The sequence below is a fragment of the Scylla paramamosain genome, chromosome 22, assembly GCF_035594125.1.
Source record: "Scylla paramamosain isolate STU-SP2022 chromosome 22, ASM3559412v1, whole genome shotgun sequence".
In the NCBI taxonomy this organism is placed as follows: Eukaryota; Metazoa; Arthropoda; class Malacostraca; order Decapoda; family Portunidae; genus Scylla; species Scylla paramamosain.
Genome location: NC_087172.1, coordinates 18134930 through 18154243, shown reverse-complemented (window position 1 = coordinate 18154243; position 19314 = coordinate 18134930). Strand labels below are relative to the sequence as shown.

At 39.7% G+C, this 19314-nt stretch overlaps 1 protein-coding gene across 1 annotated transcript; it reads right to left on the bottom strand.

Annotated features, from left to right (window-relative positions):
* Positions 1-835: 835 nt before the first annotated feature.
* On the bottom strand, positions 836-13555 carry LOC135111713 (protein croquemort-like). The gene is made up of 12 exons (XM_064025340.1): positions 13294-13555; positions 10140-10318; positions 9570-9727; positions 8806-8950; positions 6762-6890; positions 6229-6330; positions 5732-5801; positions 5063-5204; positions 4423-4553; positions 3413-3564; positions 2974-3047; positions 836-2462 (listed from the first exon to the last, which is right to left on the bottom strand). The coding sequence occupies exons 1-12, from the start codon at positions 13334-13336 to the stop codon at positions 2228-2230; spliced, it is 1560 nt and encodes a 519-aa protein (XP_063881410.1). The 5' UTR covers positions 13337-13555; the 3' UTR covers positions 836-2227.
* Positions 13556-19314: the final 5759 nt, after the last annotated feature.

Genomic DNA, 19314 nt, shown 5'->3' with positions numbered 1-19314 from the left:
TTGGGAGTGTTTGGCCTTGGTTTGGCTCCTCCCCCTAGTGCAGTTGTACCAGACGTGTTCAAGGTTACACCACTCTTCGCCTTGGTTTATTAAGTAATATTTTGCGTCTTTCAGTGTTATTTAGATGCAATGAGTGGAAACAAGACGGCGGGTGAATCGTAGAGTTCATTAAGGCCGAAGGAATCGTTAATAGGACGAGTTGAGCTGCGGGAACAAAGAATAATCCCCACGGTGCGGTAAGATGCCTTGTCATGCACTTGCAGGGCCTCCGCTTAGTCAGTCTTGTGATGTGTTGGCAACTCATGGTCATCGGTGCATTTCGTGTACTTGTATGTTTCCTGTATGAGGCTCATCCCGGTGGTGTGCGCCTGAGTGAGGGGTCTGGGTGGAGAGGGACTTGCGCTATTGTTGAGGTCATTCAACTTGTTTATCTGCTTTACGATACATTGTTGCATTCAGTTGATTAGTTCGGTCATTCACCTGCATACCTAAACACCAAATGAAGGTGCTATATGTTCGTGTAAGTGATCTAATTATTATTATTATTATTATTATTATTATTATTATTATTATTATTATTATTATTATTATTATTATTATCTAATTATCATTTAGTGAGGATATCTAATATGTATATATATTTGTATAGCAAAGGGAGATCTATATTACGTATAATGTTGTAGAAAAAAATTGTTAGTGTTTGTTATTATATAATTTTTTTTTTTTAGTTTTAGATATGGATAACTTGATTATGAAATGGGGGAAAAAATAAGATTATCAAATAAACCTTTTTCCTTCCCTTCCATGTGTTATTCTGGATATTATTAACAATATCAACACTAATATACACTTTTATTTGAGGTTTTGCGTCACCACTGAGACACAGACACACACGCACACAGATCGAGGACATTTTCCACTTGTTTTCCTGTTAAGAAGTAACAATCAATCTCAGAAGTTATAACCAACAAACATTAACAGAGTATCGAGCAGTAACATTATCTCTAGGCTCAGTAGAGGAGCTCTTGGCAACACATCGGGCAAACCGAGATAAGGAGACAAAGTGAGGCCTGGCGGTGGAGGACCGGTGTGGGCCGAGTAAACAAAACGTTGGATAATGGCCTATATTTAGAAACACTGCTCTATCACCACGACTATTTATCAAAGGCCACAGAGATGATTACCTGGATTCTCAGGACTGTTTCTCCTTTTAATAATGTAGAAATCTTGTTAATTTGTTGCTAGAAACGTAAAAACATCCTAAAAATACTGTAGCTTCAACTAGAGCCTTTTGAAAATAATGGAAATGCGGCGCAGAAGTGTTTCAAAATATAGTAAATACCCTAGTGATCTGGACCTGTCTGGCATCATGTTACTTATGTATTAGTGTATGGTGGTGCCAGTACAGCTATGTGAGTAATGTGCCTGCCTGCAATTGGGTTTTGTCAGTGTTTTTCCTTAGGGGTATGGGTGCGAGGGGATCCAAATGAGGCAAGAAGGAAGAGCGTGACTACTTCATCTCTCGCTACACTTTGTTCTTGTGTTATTAATTTTATCCTTGTCCTTATTCTCCCTGTTCTTGTTGTTCTTATTTTTTCGTGTTCTGTTTATTATGCGTCTTCCCTCTAAGTTCAAGCTGTAAACGTAGACGATTTTTTATGTATGTTCTGATGAGAGAGAAGTGTCACCGCTGTATCGATGAAATTGTTATCCACCACTGTTTTTTGAGTTGATTAGTCACCTCTGTTGTTCTGGAGTTGATGATTGATGATGCTTGTTATTTGCCCAGCGTATAATAAAGTAATTGTTGAGACTTGTACATGTAAGATATCAGTTACTCTTGCCCGTTGCGTATTCTGTTACTCCAGTTTCTTTGTAATTCTCTCTCTCTCTCTCTCTCTCTCTCTCTCTCTCTCTCTCTCTCTCTCTCTCTCTCTCTCGTGTGCTCCAGAATCTCGTAATAGCTTCTTGACCTTCTGTTCTTTTTTTATTCATTGCATCTTCTCTCGCAACTCTTCTCTGTAATACCACATGTTCATCTCTCCTTCTCACTTCCTGTCTCCTCCTCGACCTTCTCTTTCTCTCATAACATCTACATCTTCTCTTGTTCTTCTCTCCCTCTCAATCTTCTCTCCCGTAGTATATTTATAGTCTTTTCCTACTCACACCATCCCAAATCCATCTCTACATCTCACTCCCTGTCTTCCCCTGAGCCTCGCGTCTCCCTCTAGGACTTCGGCACTCTTCCCCGGCCTCTTTTGCCCTTCTTAAAGTGGTAAATAATGACCAAGCCGGCGCCAATGACTCCTAGCACTAGTATGACCCCCAGAATGATGTAAACAGCTGGCGTGTTCATGATGACGAGGAGTAATTGAAGCTGCCGCGCCATGTAGTCAGGGATCACAGCCTCCTCCTCAAACCATAGCAGCGGCAGATACACCTCTTTCACGTTCCTTAGGATCCTATTGGAAGAGAGGGATAGGAACTAGAAAAAAAAAAAAAAGGTGGTGGGGATCCAAAAAAGAAGGAAAGAAAATAAGACTTACGAAGGAAAAGGAAGATAAATAGAAGAGAAACGATAGTCCTTCATGTTCTTTAGAATTCTGCAGGATATGGTTGGAAAAGCTTATGAAAAAAAAAAATATATATAAAACAGGAAAGAATAATAATAAAGAAAAATATGAATGAAAAATCCCCTTAGATTAGCAAAAAAAGAAAATAACTTTAAAAGGGGAAAGAAGAAAAAAGTGGTAGTAGTAGTAGTAGTAGTAGTAGTAGTAGTAGTAGTAGTAGTAGTAGTAGTAGTAATGCAGAACACACACACACACACACACACACACACACACACACACATACTCTAATCGCAGACCATTCACACCTCAAGAATGACGTGAGGATACAAACACTACTCTAAAGTCACTGGAGAGAGTCATGCAGAGGCAAGAAATTACGAAAGGGAACTGAAATACTTACTTGATTTGCTTGTAAGGCCTGACCAGCATGTTGATCTGCATCCTGGCTGTCACCTTTATGGGGATGCCAACCTCCTAACGAGAGAAAGAGAAAGAGTCAGATAAGAATATGTATACTTGTAAGCAGAAGGAGAAAAAGAGTGATGAATGCATATTTAAATAGATGAATAATGAGAGAGAGAGAGAGAGAGAGAGAGAGAGAGAGAGAGAGAGAGAGAGAGAGAGTTGGAGTTATTATTAATTAGCAAGGACAAAAAACCCTATTATGCCCAACTCTCTCTCTCTCTCTCTCTCTCTCTCTCTCTCTCTCTCTCTCTCTCTCTCTCTCAAGAAAACACCATAAACACAGCTATGCAGCCACAACCTGAACCTAAACCTTGTACACTAAACTAAACACAACTACAGCTCAACACACCACACCACTGGGACCTCAGGCTTACGGGAATCATGTCGAGAACAAAGCCGTGTTTGTCAGGGTCGGGAGATGAGAGGCCTTCAATCGAGTCTAGAAGGGAGGGATCTGCGTGGAGGTAGTGAGGGAAGGAGACGAAGGCGGGTGCTCCCATACGGCAAGACTCAGCGTTGACAAGACCTGGTGAGGGAGAGGGTGGTGATCCATAGACAAGGCTAGTGAGGGAGTGAGTGGTGAGAAGAGCTGGTGAGAGAGTGAATGGTGATGAGAAGAGCTGGTGAGGGAGTGAATGGTGATGCAGAAAAGAAAACCCAAAATATTTCCTTAGTCAGTCATAAAAGTTTTAAGTTTTCTATGATTCTTGCAGCATCAACTTAGATATTCTGTAACTGCTTCGTTGATAGTAAAATACAAATAAATAAATAAATAAATAAATAAATAAATGAAAGCTAGAAAAAGAAAAGATATTTGCTCATTGACTTGTCTTATGTATGTATGGTATGTAATATGTATGTACGTATGTTATGTTTGTATTTATCCTTTTTACGTTTTAGTTATTTATTTATTTATTTATTTTTCAGTGTATAATCGTCACCAGACTTATTCCGCAGAAAGATAGAGATTAAAAAAAAAAAGTCTCCACCAGTCTTCTCCACTCATTCCTGTCCAAGCTGTCCTAACAAAAATTAGAACCCCATGTCTTCATCTGTAACGCATCTCTTTATGTATGTATGCATGCATGTATGTATGTGTGTATGTATGTATGTTGATTTTTTTTTATCTTATATATAATCTATTTATTTCAATTTTTGTTGTGATTTTTTTTATTTTATCTTTCGTTTTACTTTTATTATATTTTCTTTTCAATTTTTATATTTAATTTCTTTTAGATTATTTATTTATTTACTTATTTATTAATTAACCTATTTACATGTAAAAAGAGTTTTAAACAAGTGGTAAAAAGAAAAAAAAAAGACAGAAAAAAAAAAGGCTCACTGAGGGTATGCAGCAAAATCAAAGCAAGAGCCAGCGCCTCACCTGTCGGGGCGCACACCTCGTCAATACAATAGCAGCCGTCACCAGGGAAGGTCTCGTTCGTCCCCCAGTACCTGTAGCCCGACAGACCGTTGTCCTCCTTCACCTCCTCCTTGTAGTACAACGTCATGGTCCTGGGGGCGCGGCAGGGCGAGGGAAGCGAGGGGCAGTGTTAGTGGTGAGGTAAGCAAAATTCTCAGGGTCAGTAATTAGAATAGTACATGAAATTATGAATTCAAGCTTGATAGAGTTAGATTAGTCACCACAACTATTTTCAAAAGCCACCGAGATGATCAGCCAAGCTGTCACAGTGCTTATTTTTCCATTAATAATACATAAACCGTGTTAAACTACAACTAGAATCATTAAAACCATTAAAAAACACTAACAACCTCCCCTGCAGCCTTTTAAACGTTAGATGGTGTCGTATAGGAATGCCTGTGAACGAAAATATGAAAAGTACTTGAAGATACAGAGAGATCCAAGATATGATGAAGTTAACCTCTCAATAAATAAACCCAATCAATATCTGCGTACATATGCGGGAGTCAACATCGAAGTAGACACAATAAGACACCGCTTTGGGAATACGAACCAAAGTGAATCAAAACACGGGCCACGCTTCTCATCCCTCAATACTCACATGCATAGGTCGGGGCTGAAGAGCGACAGGTTGGTCTTCTGCTGTCCCGGCGGCCACAGCTCCCCCGCCGAGCCCTCTACCAGGTTGCAGGGATAGTCGAAGAAGTCTGTTTCTTTTCCGTAGTTCCACCAGTCTATCACACCTGACCAGGGAAGAGAAAGAAAAAATAATGAAGACCAACTCTTACGCTAACAAAAGTTGATTGATTGATTGACTGATTAAGAGGGTCATTAAAGCAACCCTTATACACGTAAAAGATGAAAAAAAAAAAAATAAATAAAAATAAATAAATAAATAAATAACCAAGAGACAATAAAGAAGAAAATAATTTAGTAGTTTACATTCCCAAGCATCAAAGAGTTAAGATATGAAGACGTTACTGAACCGACAAACTGTTTGAAAGGTGGTACTGAAAAATAATATATTTGAATTACTGCATCAATTGAACAATGAGTGAATGAATGAAGTGTATAACTATGGGAGATGTGTTGTTGTTGTTGTTGTTGTTGTTGTTGTTGCTGTTGTTGTTGCTGCTGCTGCTGTTCCTGTTCCTGTTGTTGTTGTTGTTGTTGTTGTTGTTGTTGTTGTTGTTGTTATTGATGTTGTTGTTGTTGTTGTTGTTGTTGTTGTTGTTGTTGTTGTTGCTGTTGTTGTTGTTGCTGTACTCACCCAGGTTGTCAAGGCTATCATGGCCGTTGTACATGTTGAACAAACCATCGTAGGTGAGTGACAGGTTACGCTGGAAGCACATGAAAAATATAATTATGTATTGTAAATGACTAAATACGTTGACGAGTACGCTGATACGAGACAATCTCCTCTCTCTCTCTCTCTCTCTCTCTCTCTCTCTCTCTCTCTCTCTCTCTTTCTTTCTCTCTCTCTCTCTCTCTCTCTACTTATCTATCTGTCTATCTATCTATCTATCTAATCCCTCCGTCTATTTATCTATCTAATTTTTACTTTTTTTTCTTTTTTGTATAGGAGGGGCGCCTGCTAAGGGCAACAAAAAAATAGAAGAAAAAAGTCCACTGAAGTGCCTGTCCCCAAGATCCATTATCTGTCTATTTAACTATTTATGTATGTATGTATGCATGTATGTATGTGTGTATGTATGTATGTATGTATGTTTGTATGTATCTATCTATCTACCAATTTACGTGACTCACCTTGTAGAACCAACCGAATTTGTCGTAGTCAGCCAAGCCAGGCGGGAGGAAGGGCGGGAGGGAGCTACCGTCACCAAGATGCGTGGCGTTCAGCACGGGATCCTGCGGGAGGGAAGGGCGGGCGTGGTCATGGAGGAGGAGAAGAAGGAGGAGGAGGAGGAGGAGGAAGTGGTGGTTGTGGTGTAGGAGGAAGGGGAGGAGGAGGTGGTGGAAGTAGCGTAAGAGAGAAATATTAAAGAAAAGGCGTATTAATAAACACATCAAGAAGAAGAAGAAGAAAAGTACAGGTATTCATAATAATCATACACTGTAAAGGAATTATGCATATGTGTGTGTGTGTGTGTGTGTGTGTGTGTGTGTGTGTGTGTGTGTAGTCCCCCTACCATCCACTCTCTCTGTCGCTGTGTCCAGTCATAACATTCAGTCAGTAGCAGAAGTCTCTCGTGTCTCTTCAGTGTCTACACATCTACACACCTGCCTTACCTTCCCCGTGCCTGTCTAGTACCCAGCCTCTCCCCTCACAGGCGACTCACCGTGAAGCCTTCGAATAAAACCTTCCCCGCGGTGGTAGTGACGATGAGTTCCTCGTGCACCAGCTTGAAGAAAGTGTTCAGGAGAGGAAGCATCAGTGGCTCGTTCCTATATAAAGTCCACGCTGCCGACTGAGGACAAAAGAAATACCGTACAGATAAGAGCCATATTCTGAACACTTTTGCACCGCACATCCACAACTTAAAAAAAAAAAGGCTCTAGTTAAGGTAACAAGTTTTCAAGGGTGTTTTTTGCGGCTCTAGTGACAGATTAACAGGATTTCTACATTATTTACAGGAGAAACACTCGTGAGAAGCCGGCTAATCACCTCTGTGGTTTTGAAAATAGTCGTGGTGAGAGAACAGTGTTTCTGAATACGGGCCTTAAAGATAAATCTAAGTAAGTCTCTCAGTGTGATATACAAAGTGATATAAAGGAAGAACAACTACTAACAGATCTATTGGCCCTAACGAGGCTGTTTGTGATAAGCTACACTACCTGGATTAAACTAGAAGATGGTATACTGTAGAATATGAAACATAGCACGCAGGGAAGCCACAGAACGCCTGACTTCTGATCTTTCTAAAATTTCTGATTGGGGCAGAGCAAACTTGGTATTGTTCAATGCCTCAAAAACTCAATTCCTCCATCTATCAACTCGACACAACCTTCCAGACAACTATCCCCTCTTCTTTAATGACACTCAACTGTCCCCCTCTTCCACACTGAACATCCTCGGTCTGTCCTTTACTTATAATCTGAACTGGAAACTTCACATCTCATCTCTAGCTAAAACAGCTTCTATGAAGTTAGGTGTTCTGAGACGTCTCCGCCAGTTTTTCTCACCCCCCCAGCTGCTAACTCTGTACAAGGGCCTTATCCGTCCATGTATGGAGTATGCTTCACATGTCTGGGGGGGTTCCACTCATACTGCTCTTCTAGACAGAGTGGAATCAAAAGCTTTTCGTCTCATCAACTCCTCTCCTCTAACTGACTGTCCTCAGCCTCTCTCTCACCGCCGCAATGTTGCATATCTAGCTGTCTTCTACCGCTATTTTCATGCTAACTGCTCTTCTGATCTTGCTAACTGCATGCCTCCCCTCCTTCCGCGGCCTCGCTGCACAAGACTTTCTTCTTTCTCTCACCCCTATTCTGTCCACCTCTCTAACGCAAGAGTTAACCAGTATTCTCAATCATTCATCCCTTTCTCTGGTAAACTCTGGAACTCCCTGCCTGCTTCTGTATTTCCACCTTCCTATGACTTGAATTCCTTCAAGAGGGAGGTTTCAAGACACTTATCCACCAATTTTTGACCACTGCCTTGACCCTTTTACGGGACTGGCATTTCAGTGGGCATTTTTTTTATTGATTTTTGTTGCCCTTGGCCAGTATCCTTCTTACATAAAAAAAAAAAAAAAAAAAAAAAAAAAAAAAAAATATATATATATATATATATATATATATATATATATATATATATATATATATATATATATATATATATATATATATATATATATATATATATATATATATATATATATATATATATATATATATATATATATATATATATGAGAGAGAGAGAGAGAGAGAGAGAGAGAGAGAGAGAGAGAGAGAGAGAGAGAGAGAGAGAGAGAGAGAGAGAGAGAGAGAGAGATGAAAGAACAGAGTTATTATGAAGAGATAAGAGAATATGACATGAAAAATGAGAAAAGATAAAGAGAGACAGAGAAGCTGACAAAAGAAAGGACTGGTAAATGAGAGCAGGGCGTTAAAGGAGAGAGATGAGGAACAGAGAGGGAATAAAAAAAAGAGAAAAGAGAAGATTAGCAGATGAGAGAACGAAATTACTCAGAAATAAAAAAAGGAAGAGGAGGAATGGCGAAGAGAAGGAACTATAGAGAGAGAGAGAGAGAGAGAGAGAGAGAGAGAGAGAGAGAGAGAGAGAGAGAGAGAGAGAGAGAGAGAGAGAGAGAGAGAGAGAGAGAGAGAGAGAGAGAGAGAGAGAGAGAGAGAGAGAGAGAGAGAAAGAGGGAAACCCACCACAGGCACGGTATTCAGGATGACAACTTTATCTTCCTGCGTGTGGTTGCCCGATGCTTCCTGGTCCCACGTCCACCACCGCTGCTGGTAGAAGGTCACCGTGTTGTTGTCGTGGAAGCTGATGTTCTTCTTTTCGTGGAACTCCCTGCACAGATACAACAGATATGATTATATTTTGTAATACTTTTAATACCCGCTCCGCACCTCCACTACTTTTAAAAGGCTCTAGTTGAAGTTACACGGGTGTTAAAGGGTGTTTTTATGGTTCTACTGGCAGATTAACAAGATTTCTGCGTTGTTAACAGGAGAACCACTCTTGAAAACCCGGTTAATCATCTATGTGTTCTTTGAAAATAGTTGTGGTGAGATAGAATGGCGTTTCAAAATACTTGCCTCCAGACCATATTAATTAAAAAAGCTCTAGTTGAAGTGGCACGGGTTTTCAAAAGTGTTTTTATGGTTATAGTGACAGATTAACAAGATTTCTGCATTGTCATCAGGAGAAGCACTCTTGAGAACCAGACAAATCACGATTATTTTCAAAGGCCTCAGAGTTCATTAGCCGGGTTCTCAAGAGGATTTCTTCCGTTAATAAAGTAGAAATCTTGTTGATCTGTCACCATTAACAATCTGTGTAACTTCAACTAGAGCCTTTTGAGAACAGTCGAGGTACAGTTACAAGTGTTTCAGAATATGGTCCTCTCTCTCTCTCTCTCTCTCTCTCTCTCTCTCTCTCTCTCTCTCTCTCTCTCTCTCTCTCTCACCGGTAGACGTAGGGGCCGACCTCCTGCAGCACCGCTTTGCCTCCCGCCGAGAACTCCTCCGGGTTGGTGAGGTTGTAGATGTAGAAACGCAGGAAGATTGGCACGGGCGTGTAGTGCCACAGCTGGTACGAGTACGACCCGGACACAACCTCCATTTTCTGCGGGACATTGCGTTGCTTAGGAGTAGAGTCGCGGTCAGAAGTTTTGTTACCTGCTACCTTCACTTTTATCTAGTTTAATGTTTTTAATCAGTCTCACTTCGTCTGATCTCCTTTGAATTTATCAGTTGTCAGGTTCTGCAAGGTGGCACTCAGCATATCGGAGGACAGTCACGGGGAAGACTTTCGTAACCTGTCACCTTCATCTCCACTGTGTTTGCTGTTTTCGCTCAGTCTTAATTTCTTTCATCTTCTTAGAATTGAAATCTATCAGCTGTCAGGTTTCGTAAGGTGACCAGCAACACATCAGGGACTCACGATTAAGACAAAACGATCTATAAACTGGTCTCATCTTCTTTTAAAGTTCCCTAATGACTCACAGAAGAACATAAAAATTCAGGGAGGCACATACAGCGCTGAGGATGGCGTCGAAGATGGCTGGGAAGGCGATGAGGAGAGCCACAGACACCGCCACCGTCAGGAGAGAGAGTGTCAGTAAGGTAATCTGGCAGCACGTCCACTTCGACTTGATCTTTCTTTTCTTCTTCTTTTCCACCTCGAACTTCTCCCGCGTGGTTGCCCCGTGTTTTTCTATGGAGGTGAAGAGGGACCAATAAACGCGAGGTAGATGGTGCGCAGTTTGTAGTGAGTGGGAGTGTATGTGTGTTTGTGTTTGTGAAGGGAGGGCGGAGATGTATCTCATGGTAGGGAACATTGTAGGGGTAGTGTAAGGGCGAAATGCAGTCGTAGGATGTGTTAGGGAAATGTTGTGAGGGAGGAGATGGTAGGGCTAGTGTACGGGTGGAATGTAGTGATACAGTGTATTGTTAGAGGGAAGAATGTGTTATAAGGATAGAAATGCGTAGCGAGAGAGAGAGAGAGAGAGAGAGAGAGAGAGAGAGAGAGAGAGAGAGAGAGAGAGAGAGAGAGAGAGAGAGAGAGAGAGAGAGAAAGGGGTTTCATGACAGCTCCGCAAGGGTAACATACGGCTGTCATGCTTCAAGTGGCGTGTGTGTGTGTGTGTGTGTGTGTGTGTGGGAGGAAGGCAATTCACGTCCACATTAAAACGGAACCAAGCAAGAGGTGTTCCCTTTGTTACACTTCAACAAGCAGAGTAGTAGTGTGCGAAATATGGCAAATGGCATCCCACAGGGCGTCTGTTCTACTTTGTTTCCTCTTCCTTCTCTCCTCAACAAAAAAACATTTAATACTTTAAGTACAAGTCAATCCTTTTGTGTACATCTTTCAAAAGATTTTTCTGCTACAGTGTCTTCAAAAAATGTATTTCTGTAGCTTTGCAAAGATTCAATTAACCTCATAATGTATATATATATATATATATATATATATATATATATATATATATATATATATATATATATATATATATATATATATATATATATATATATATTATATATATATATATATATATATATATATATATATATATATATATATATATATATATATATATATATATATATATATATATATATATATATATATATATATATATATATATATATAGACAGTTTACCACAGTGATCTTAGTGCTGACAAAAGACGACAATAGCAATAAAAGAGTTAAAAGTTGAGTGATATTTTCCTCCTCAGTGAACAAAATCGAGAAATCTAGATTTAAGCAACATTATAATCAAGAAATACATAAACAGACACAACATGCAAGGACAACAAACCGTATGCATGACCAACACAAAACCGGGAAAGGCTTCTTCGAGGAACACCAAAATTAAGAAATACGTGAAACGGTGCAAAATACAGAACCAACAAACTGAATACATGCATAGCAAAACACTAATGTGAACACATAGAGATGTCATCCCGTGATTCAGAGTATTTCTGAACTATATAGCGACACAGTTTACGTAACTCACTTGCATCATCGCACAGAATAGTTCAGAGGTTATAACTTCACATTCAGGACAATATTCTGATAAGAAGTTAGGTTGTCATATTTCTATTGGTTTTGACAGGTTGTAGTGGAGACCTGGTATTTTCAAGGATGTTTTCATGATTCTAAGTGATAGTTCTAGAAAGGTTCAACATAATTAACCTGCTATTTTTGACAGGTTCTGGAGGAAAGTAATGGCGTTGTTACCGCCAAGCGGGTGAAAGAAGTTGTTGTTGTGCAAGTGAGTTTGTCAATGAGGAAGGAAAAGATCTGAAGGTCAGGACGAGGACCAAGACGAGGCCTAAGTCAGCGAATTTCTTGTACGGTCGGTGTTGAGGTAGTGTTGATGTAAGGAGATGAAGGATGCTTGTTATGACATGAGGCTAAGAGGAGGCCGGCCTTATCGCCGTCGCTAATGAATAACGATGGACAGGGTAGGAACCCAGGCAGTAACTGAGGACGATAGGAACACTTTGCTGAGGACACTCGTGCAGGGAGGACGTGTGTCGGTGCAGAGACAGAAGTAGATAGACCTATCTAGAGCACCTGTCAGAAAGGGCGTGCACGTTACTTAACGATTACCCCAAGACCCAAACACGTAAATGTAACAACTGTCTTTGTAAGAATACATTATCCTATAAGTAACGTGCAGAATCATACCTTTATTACACAAATTATTCATATAGAATATTGTCTATGATCATTAATGTATGCCTTCAGGTTTTGACCGAATTCAAGCGGATCCAACCGGATTCAATCGGATACAATAAATGATTCGTGTCATCGTGTGGGTCTGAATCAACCTTCGCCGCCTGCTGGCGGTAACAGGCGTTTTCAGAGATGTTTTCATGAATCTACGTGATAGCTTTACAAGGATTATGTATGATTAATGGGACAAACATCAGTGATAACCCGACCAGTTATGTGTGTGGCCTTGAAAGCAGTCTGTGTGAGAGAATCAAGCGTTTGAAAATACGAGCCACTAAAGTTTTAAGAGGACAAGAGGTTATTAAGCAGCGTAAGATTTAGCTTACAAATGTTCTATAGTGGTGAATCTTCAGACGATCATTCTAATTATTAAGTTATATCGTTACTAATAATCATATATATACCTGCTAAAATGTATAGTGATATTTGCTAATAGTAGTTAAAACCTTTCCACACCAGTCTGTAAACGGGTGTGAAAACAATCTCCAGACAGTTTGCAAACTTCGTTTCCAAACAATGTTTCCTGGTGTTGACTGGCCTTTATGCCTTGTAATAGTTATGTGTATACCTAATAACACACACACACACACACACACACACGCACACACACACACACACACACACACACACACACACACACATATATATATATATATATATATATATATATATATATATATATATATATATATATATATATATATATATATATATATATATATATATATATATATATATATATATATACCTACCAATAATTATAGTTATACCTGCTAGAAACTAAAGTTACACCTACAAACAGTTATATATCTCCTAATAGTCATAGATACACCTATTAACAGTTACATATCCACTGATAATTAGAGTTACACGTACTAGCAATTATATACCTACCAATAATTACATACGTACATGCTTGCGAATAACTCTAGTTATGCCTTACCTTCACCATCAAAACCATAATTGTCTTTCCCTGAGGACTCCATGGTGAGGTTAAGGATGTTTCAATATTCTGCCTTAACTTCTCGCCTCTGAACTTTTAGACGCTCATTCCAGACACTGCAGTGGCCCAATGCGGGTCTGTAACACGCTGCACCAAAGACATTACTTTTTTTTGTCCTGAGGTGTCCACTGCACTGCCAAGTCTGGCGGTCACCCGTGGCTGTGAGTACGCTCTCTAGGCAGTCCGATCACTCTTTGTATCATGCACAGGCTGCACTTCATCAATCAAGGTAAAATGTAAGCTGTCAGTGAAGATAAAAAAAAAAAAAAAAAGATAATGATTGTCAGGTAGAAAAGGTCTGTCTTCTTCATGCGGATCGAATGTGTTCAGTGACTGATGTGTTGTTGATGCTATTTTTTTTTCTCTTGGTAAGTGTGATTGTTTAGGTAATGAGTTAATGATGGACAGTCAGGTATGAGCCTAATACACACACCTGGCACACCTGACACTCCTGGCACCCCACACATCTGACCACTTGATCGTATCACACAATCTTGACTCTTCCAGCACCCTGTTGTTCCCTCACTCCCTTCAAGGACCTGATTAGATCTTTTATCGCATTTTTTCCTTCAATCAGGCAAATACGCGACAAGGACTTCTAAATATACGTTAAAGGTTTCTAAAAATCGTAGAAAAAAAAAAAAACGAATCCGTTAAAATGAATTACAAATATAATAAAACAGCGAACTACATAACACGTAAGACGTCAAGGTACTAATAAAAAAAAAGTCTAATAATTCACTGGAACATGTAGGCAATCAAAGAAGAAGAAGAAGAAGAAGAAAGAGAAGAAGGATGGAAAGCAGCAACAACAACAAATCACCAATATAATAATAAGAAAAATAGAAGATTGAAACATCTATCTATCTATCTATCTATCTATCAATCTATCTATCTATCTATCTATCTATCTATATATATATATATATATATATATATATATATATATATATATATATATATATATATATATATATATATATATATATATATATATATATATATATATATATATATATATATATATATATATACGAGTATATATATATATATAATGTAGAAAAATAGAAAACCACACGGAAGCAGAACCAGCAGTCATAAACCATAAATGATAAAAAGAAAACACCCCGTTAACTGTTTTGTAAGCCGTTACGAAAGCGGAATCTCGCCACATCCACAACTTGTAAACAAAGTCACGCTGCGCCAGACAACTTGAACTGGAATGTTCTGAGTGCTTATACTTATTACACAGTTTACGGAATCTAATTTAAGTGTTTCCTGGTTCTCGAGACATATCATTAGCAGGTGAAGTGTAACATTTCTCGCCTAAAATAACTGGTTAGGCTGTGTTGTGAGACTGAGTCCGCCATCATTGACTCAATGTGAAGGACAGGGCGATACAAGACTCCTGTAGGGCAAGACTGAGGTGACAGTACGTGCGCTAGTGATTTGGTGCTAACTGAAGGTATAATGAAGGTGGCTCGTGGAAGGGACAATGATTGGTCTTAACGTGATGAAAGGAAGACGAGCCGAAAGTGACGTAATGGAGCTAAATAGACACGGCAGGAGGCTTCCGCGACCAGAATGGTGAGTACATGTTTGTTTGATTGTTTAGAGTCCTTGCTCTCACTCGTCTGTTGGGTTTTATGGAAACAACTCAGGCCTACTAATTTCGAGACAGTGGCTATTTATTTTTGGGCATGATTATGATTTTTTTTTTTTCCCTTCTCGTGATCAACATGGTGAGATCAGCAGTGAAGTTAATGAACTGACTTATAAACCTAATCTAACTTCACAATCTATCCCTCAGATGAAAACGCTAATGTTACTTCAATATTATTCTGTCTTTTTTTCTTTTTAGATTTTCACAGAATTTATTTAGTATGTATGTCTGTTTGATATATCGTATTGTGTAAGTTTGTGCAGAAAAAAAAAAAAATGATAATCAGGGGGAGGGGAAGGAAAAGAATAGAAAATAATGATGGGGAAAAGAGGGAGCAGATATGATCAGTAAAAGAAGAGAACAGGAGGGAGAAGAAAATTATGATAATAGTGAGGAGAGGAGGGAGAGGAAAAAAATGTTGATAAAGAGAAGAGGAAAGAGATATAAATTATGATAATAAGAGGAGGAGAAGAAGAGGAAAATGATTATGGGGAGAAGAAGAGGAGGAAGAGGGAAATGGTGATGATGAGGAGGGGAGAAAAAAGGATGATGATAAGAGGATGAAAAGGCGAATGATGATGATGATGATGAGGAAGAGGAGAAAATTTGATTATTGATATAATCTCTATATGTAAACGAAAACTAACCAAATGATAATAATAATAATAATAATAATAATAATAATAATAATAATAATAATAATAATAATAATAATAATAAACATTATAAGTAGTTGAATAGAAAGGAATCAAAGTATGACGATCAAATTTAGTCCCGAAATCGTCTGTGTAATACTCCTCTATTTGACCTCTAACAACAGACTGACAGGCTGACACATCCAAACCTTGGCAGTTGTTATCATGACGCAATCACTCTAAAGGCGTGGAGGCAGACGGGCACTTTGGTCAAGGCGGGAAGCACCACTGATAACAGAATATACATAGATGTTACTGACCTCGTCAGTGCAAGGTCTGTACACTCACCATCAGTGACGTTGGCCATGTTCACTGCTTGGTTTTATTATTATTGTCGGTTAATGTTACTTTTTTTTTTCTTTTGCATTTTTTTTAGATTGTTTTTTTTCATTATATTTTTTGGCTTCCTCTATCTTGTATGTTTCAACTACTACTACTACTACTACTACTACTACTACTACTGCTACTACTACTACTACTACTACTACTACTACTTCTACTACTATTACTACTACTACTGGCAGGATATTCTCAGTTTCATTAGGAATATAGTAGAACATGTTAGGATAGGTTATGTATTTATTGATAGAAGAGAGACTGGGTTCTCCTATCTCTGGTTCCTTGCCTTATCAAGAGACCGTGTGTGGCAGGCAGTCTTCACGTGTCCTCATTTTCCTTTGCTTTATCTTCTTTATCTGCTTTTAGTATCTTGTGTCTGAGAATGTAAGGGCAGCAGTAAGTGTTTTTCGTAATATATTACTGTTTAGTGTTTAAATATTTCCTCATTTATATAGTTCTTATGTTTGGTAGATATTCAGAATCATGACCTCTCTCTCTCTCTCTCTCTCTCTCTCTCTCTCTCTCTCTCTCTCTCTCTCTCTCTCTCTCTCTCTCTCTCTCTCTCTCTCTCTCTCTCTCTCACTGGTGATATTTCTCTTCTTCTTCTTCTTCTTCTTCTTCTTCTTCGTGGTCGTCGTCGTCGGCTTCTTTTTTCTGGTGAATAACATCCAATAACCTCCATTATCATACACGTCATTACCGTCACATTAATGTACATGACTAGTTACGTTATACATTGAGCTTGTAATGGACTTTGTTAGGTGAGGTCAAAATACGAAGGTATTATAATGATACGTGTAAGGAAAATAGTTTAGTTTGTCAAAGTGAGAATAATGTATGTACTCTTGGAAAACACACACACACACACACACACACACACACACACACACGTTTTCATCCCTGGCTTGTACCAGTTTACAGTCATCTCACCTGTACCTCTGAAATGACACCCACGTTTTCTGTATCGTTCTTTATTACTCGTACTTCTTATCTGCTCCTGTCTCATTTCTTGGTTGTAGCTAGAGAATATTAAGATTCCATGGGTCTATTCCATATCTTCGTCGAACAATACGGGAGGCGAGGGCGGCCCGGTGAATTGCTTGCGTTATCCCCTTTGAGAGGAGGGAATCATAGAAAACGACAATTTTTATGTGTGACTCAAACGTTTTAATCTACTACTGAATAAATCGTCATTCTCTCTCTCTCTCTCTCTCTCTCTCTCTCTCTCTCTCTCTCTCTCTCTCTCTTTCCCTCTCTCTCTCTCTAGATAGTGATTCTTTCTTTTGCACTGCGTTATTTTGCATGTATTTGTTTACTTATATAATTTTAAGATGTTGCAAGTGTTATTTTACGCAATTATTTACTTTTGTATTTATATTTACTTTTATTCCTATTTACTTACGTATTTAGTTTATTACTTTTGGTGAGATTGTAAAAGAAAAAAAAATTCCATCCCTCTCGCCTTCTCCTCCTTTACACTATTACTTTCCATCCTCCCCTCCTCCCCATCTCCCCATTTCCCCTCCACCACCATCTGAGGGAGGATAAGACAACAAGTCCTCATCCCCCTTCCTCCCTCTCCTCCTCCTCCTCCTCCTCCTGCTTTGAACTCTGCTGCCTCATTAACGTTATTCTTGTCTCTCTCACTTAATTACGGTGAGGATGAGGTTAGGTGAGTCTCTCTCTCTCTCTCTCTCTCTCTCTCTCTCTCTCTCTCTCTCTCTCTCTCTCTCTCTCTCTCTCTCTCTCTCTCTCTCTCTCATGTTTCCTGTAGCGATCAATTACCATAACAAGTCGATGAAGTGAGACTGAGTGAGTGAGTGGTTGTTGCCTCTCTCTCTCTCTCTCTCTCTCTCTCTCTCTCTCTCTCTCTCTCTCTCTCTCTCTCTCTCTCTCTCTCTCTCTCTCTCTCTCTCTCTCTCTCTCTCTCTCTCTCTCTCCTTGAACCTCTTCCTTTCCTAATCCTCTCCCTCACTCCCTCGCTCTCACTCACTCTCTCCCTCTCTTTCAATCCCTATTCCTCCCTGCAATCCTCCTACTAACTCATCTATCCTTCCCTCTCCTCCCTCTCCCTCTCCCTCTCCCTCTTCCTCTCCCTCTCCCTCTCCCTTCTGGTGGCGACACTCACTCTGGTGTATGCAAATTGGTGTTGGAAGGACTATGGTCAATCAATGGAGACCAGCAGAGGAGGAGGAGGAAGAGGAGGAGGAGGAGGAGGAGGAGGTGAAGAGAAAGAGAAAGAGGGTGAGGAGGAGGTAGGGGAGGGAAGTGGGTGGATGGGAAGGAAGGAAGGAAGGAAGAAGAGGAGGAGGAGGAACAGGATGTATGATTAAGAAAGAAAGGAGGAGGAGGAGGAGAGGGGAAGAGAATGGAAGAGGATAAGGAAGTAGGGAAGGGACGTGGGTGAAGGGGAATGAAGGAAGGAAGGAAGAAGAGAAGGAGGAGGAGGAGGAGAAGGGGGAGGACGAGGAGGATGTATGATTAAAAAGGAAAGAAAGAAGGAGGAGGAGGAGGAGGAGGAGGAGGAGGAGGAGGAGGAGGAGGAGGAGGAGGAGGAGAGGGAAAGAGAGAGAAAGAAGATAAAGAGGAGGTGAGGAAGGGAAGTAGGCGGATAAATAGGAAGGAGAGAAGGAAGAAGAGGAGGGAGGAGGAAGAGAAGGAGGAGGATGTATGAATGGGAAAAAAAGGAAGATGAAAACGTGAAAAGGCAGGAAGATTAACAAATAAAGAAATTAAGTTTTGGGAAAATAAGAAAAAAAAAGAAAATGCTACTGTCATACGAATTTTTAAACACACACACACACACACACACACACACACACACACACACACACACACACACACACACACACACACACACACACACACACACACACACACACACACACACACACACACACACACACACACACACGAGATACTAAACAAAACTTGTCATCTTTTTTTCTCCATTAATTTCTAAGTTTCAGGTACTCCTCCTCCTCCTCCTCCTCCTCCTCCTCCTCCTCCTCCTCCTCCTCCTCCTCCTCCTCCTCGTCACTTCTCTATTTAAGTCGCTTGTTCCTTTACTCACTTCCTTCTCATCCTCTTTATTTCCTCTTCTTTTCCTTCCTTTCATCCTCTACTTCCCTCTTCCTCTTCCTTTTACTTTCCTCTACTATCCTTCTCTCTTAATGATCCTCTTTTCTTCCCTTTCTCTTATCTCTCGTGCTTCTTTCCCCTTCCTTCCTCGTGATTTACCTTCCCATTCCTCCCTTCCTCCCC

Bases quoted from the DNA above. Each gene is read 5' to 3' on its own strand.
- LOC135111713 (XM_064025340.1), bottom strand. From the start codon at position 13,336: ATGGAGTCCTCAGGGAAAGACAATTATGGTTTTGATGGTGAAG. The intron at 6,891-8,805 runs GTGGGTTTCCCT...TTTTGTCCTCAG, and splicing joins TCCTGAATACCGTGCCTGTG to TCGGCAGCGTGGACTTTATA. The intron at 6,331-6,761 runs GTGAGTCGCCTG...TCCCTCCCGCAG, and splicing joins TTTTATTCGAAGGCTTCACG to GATCCCGTGCTGAACGCCAC.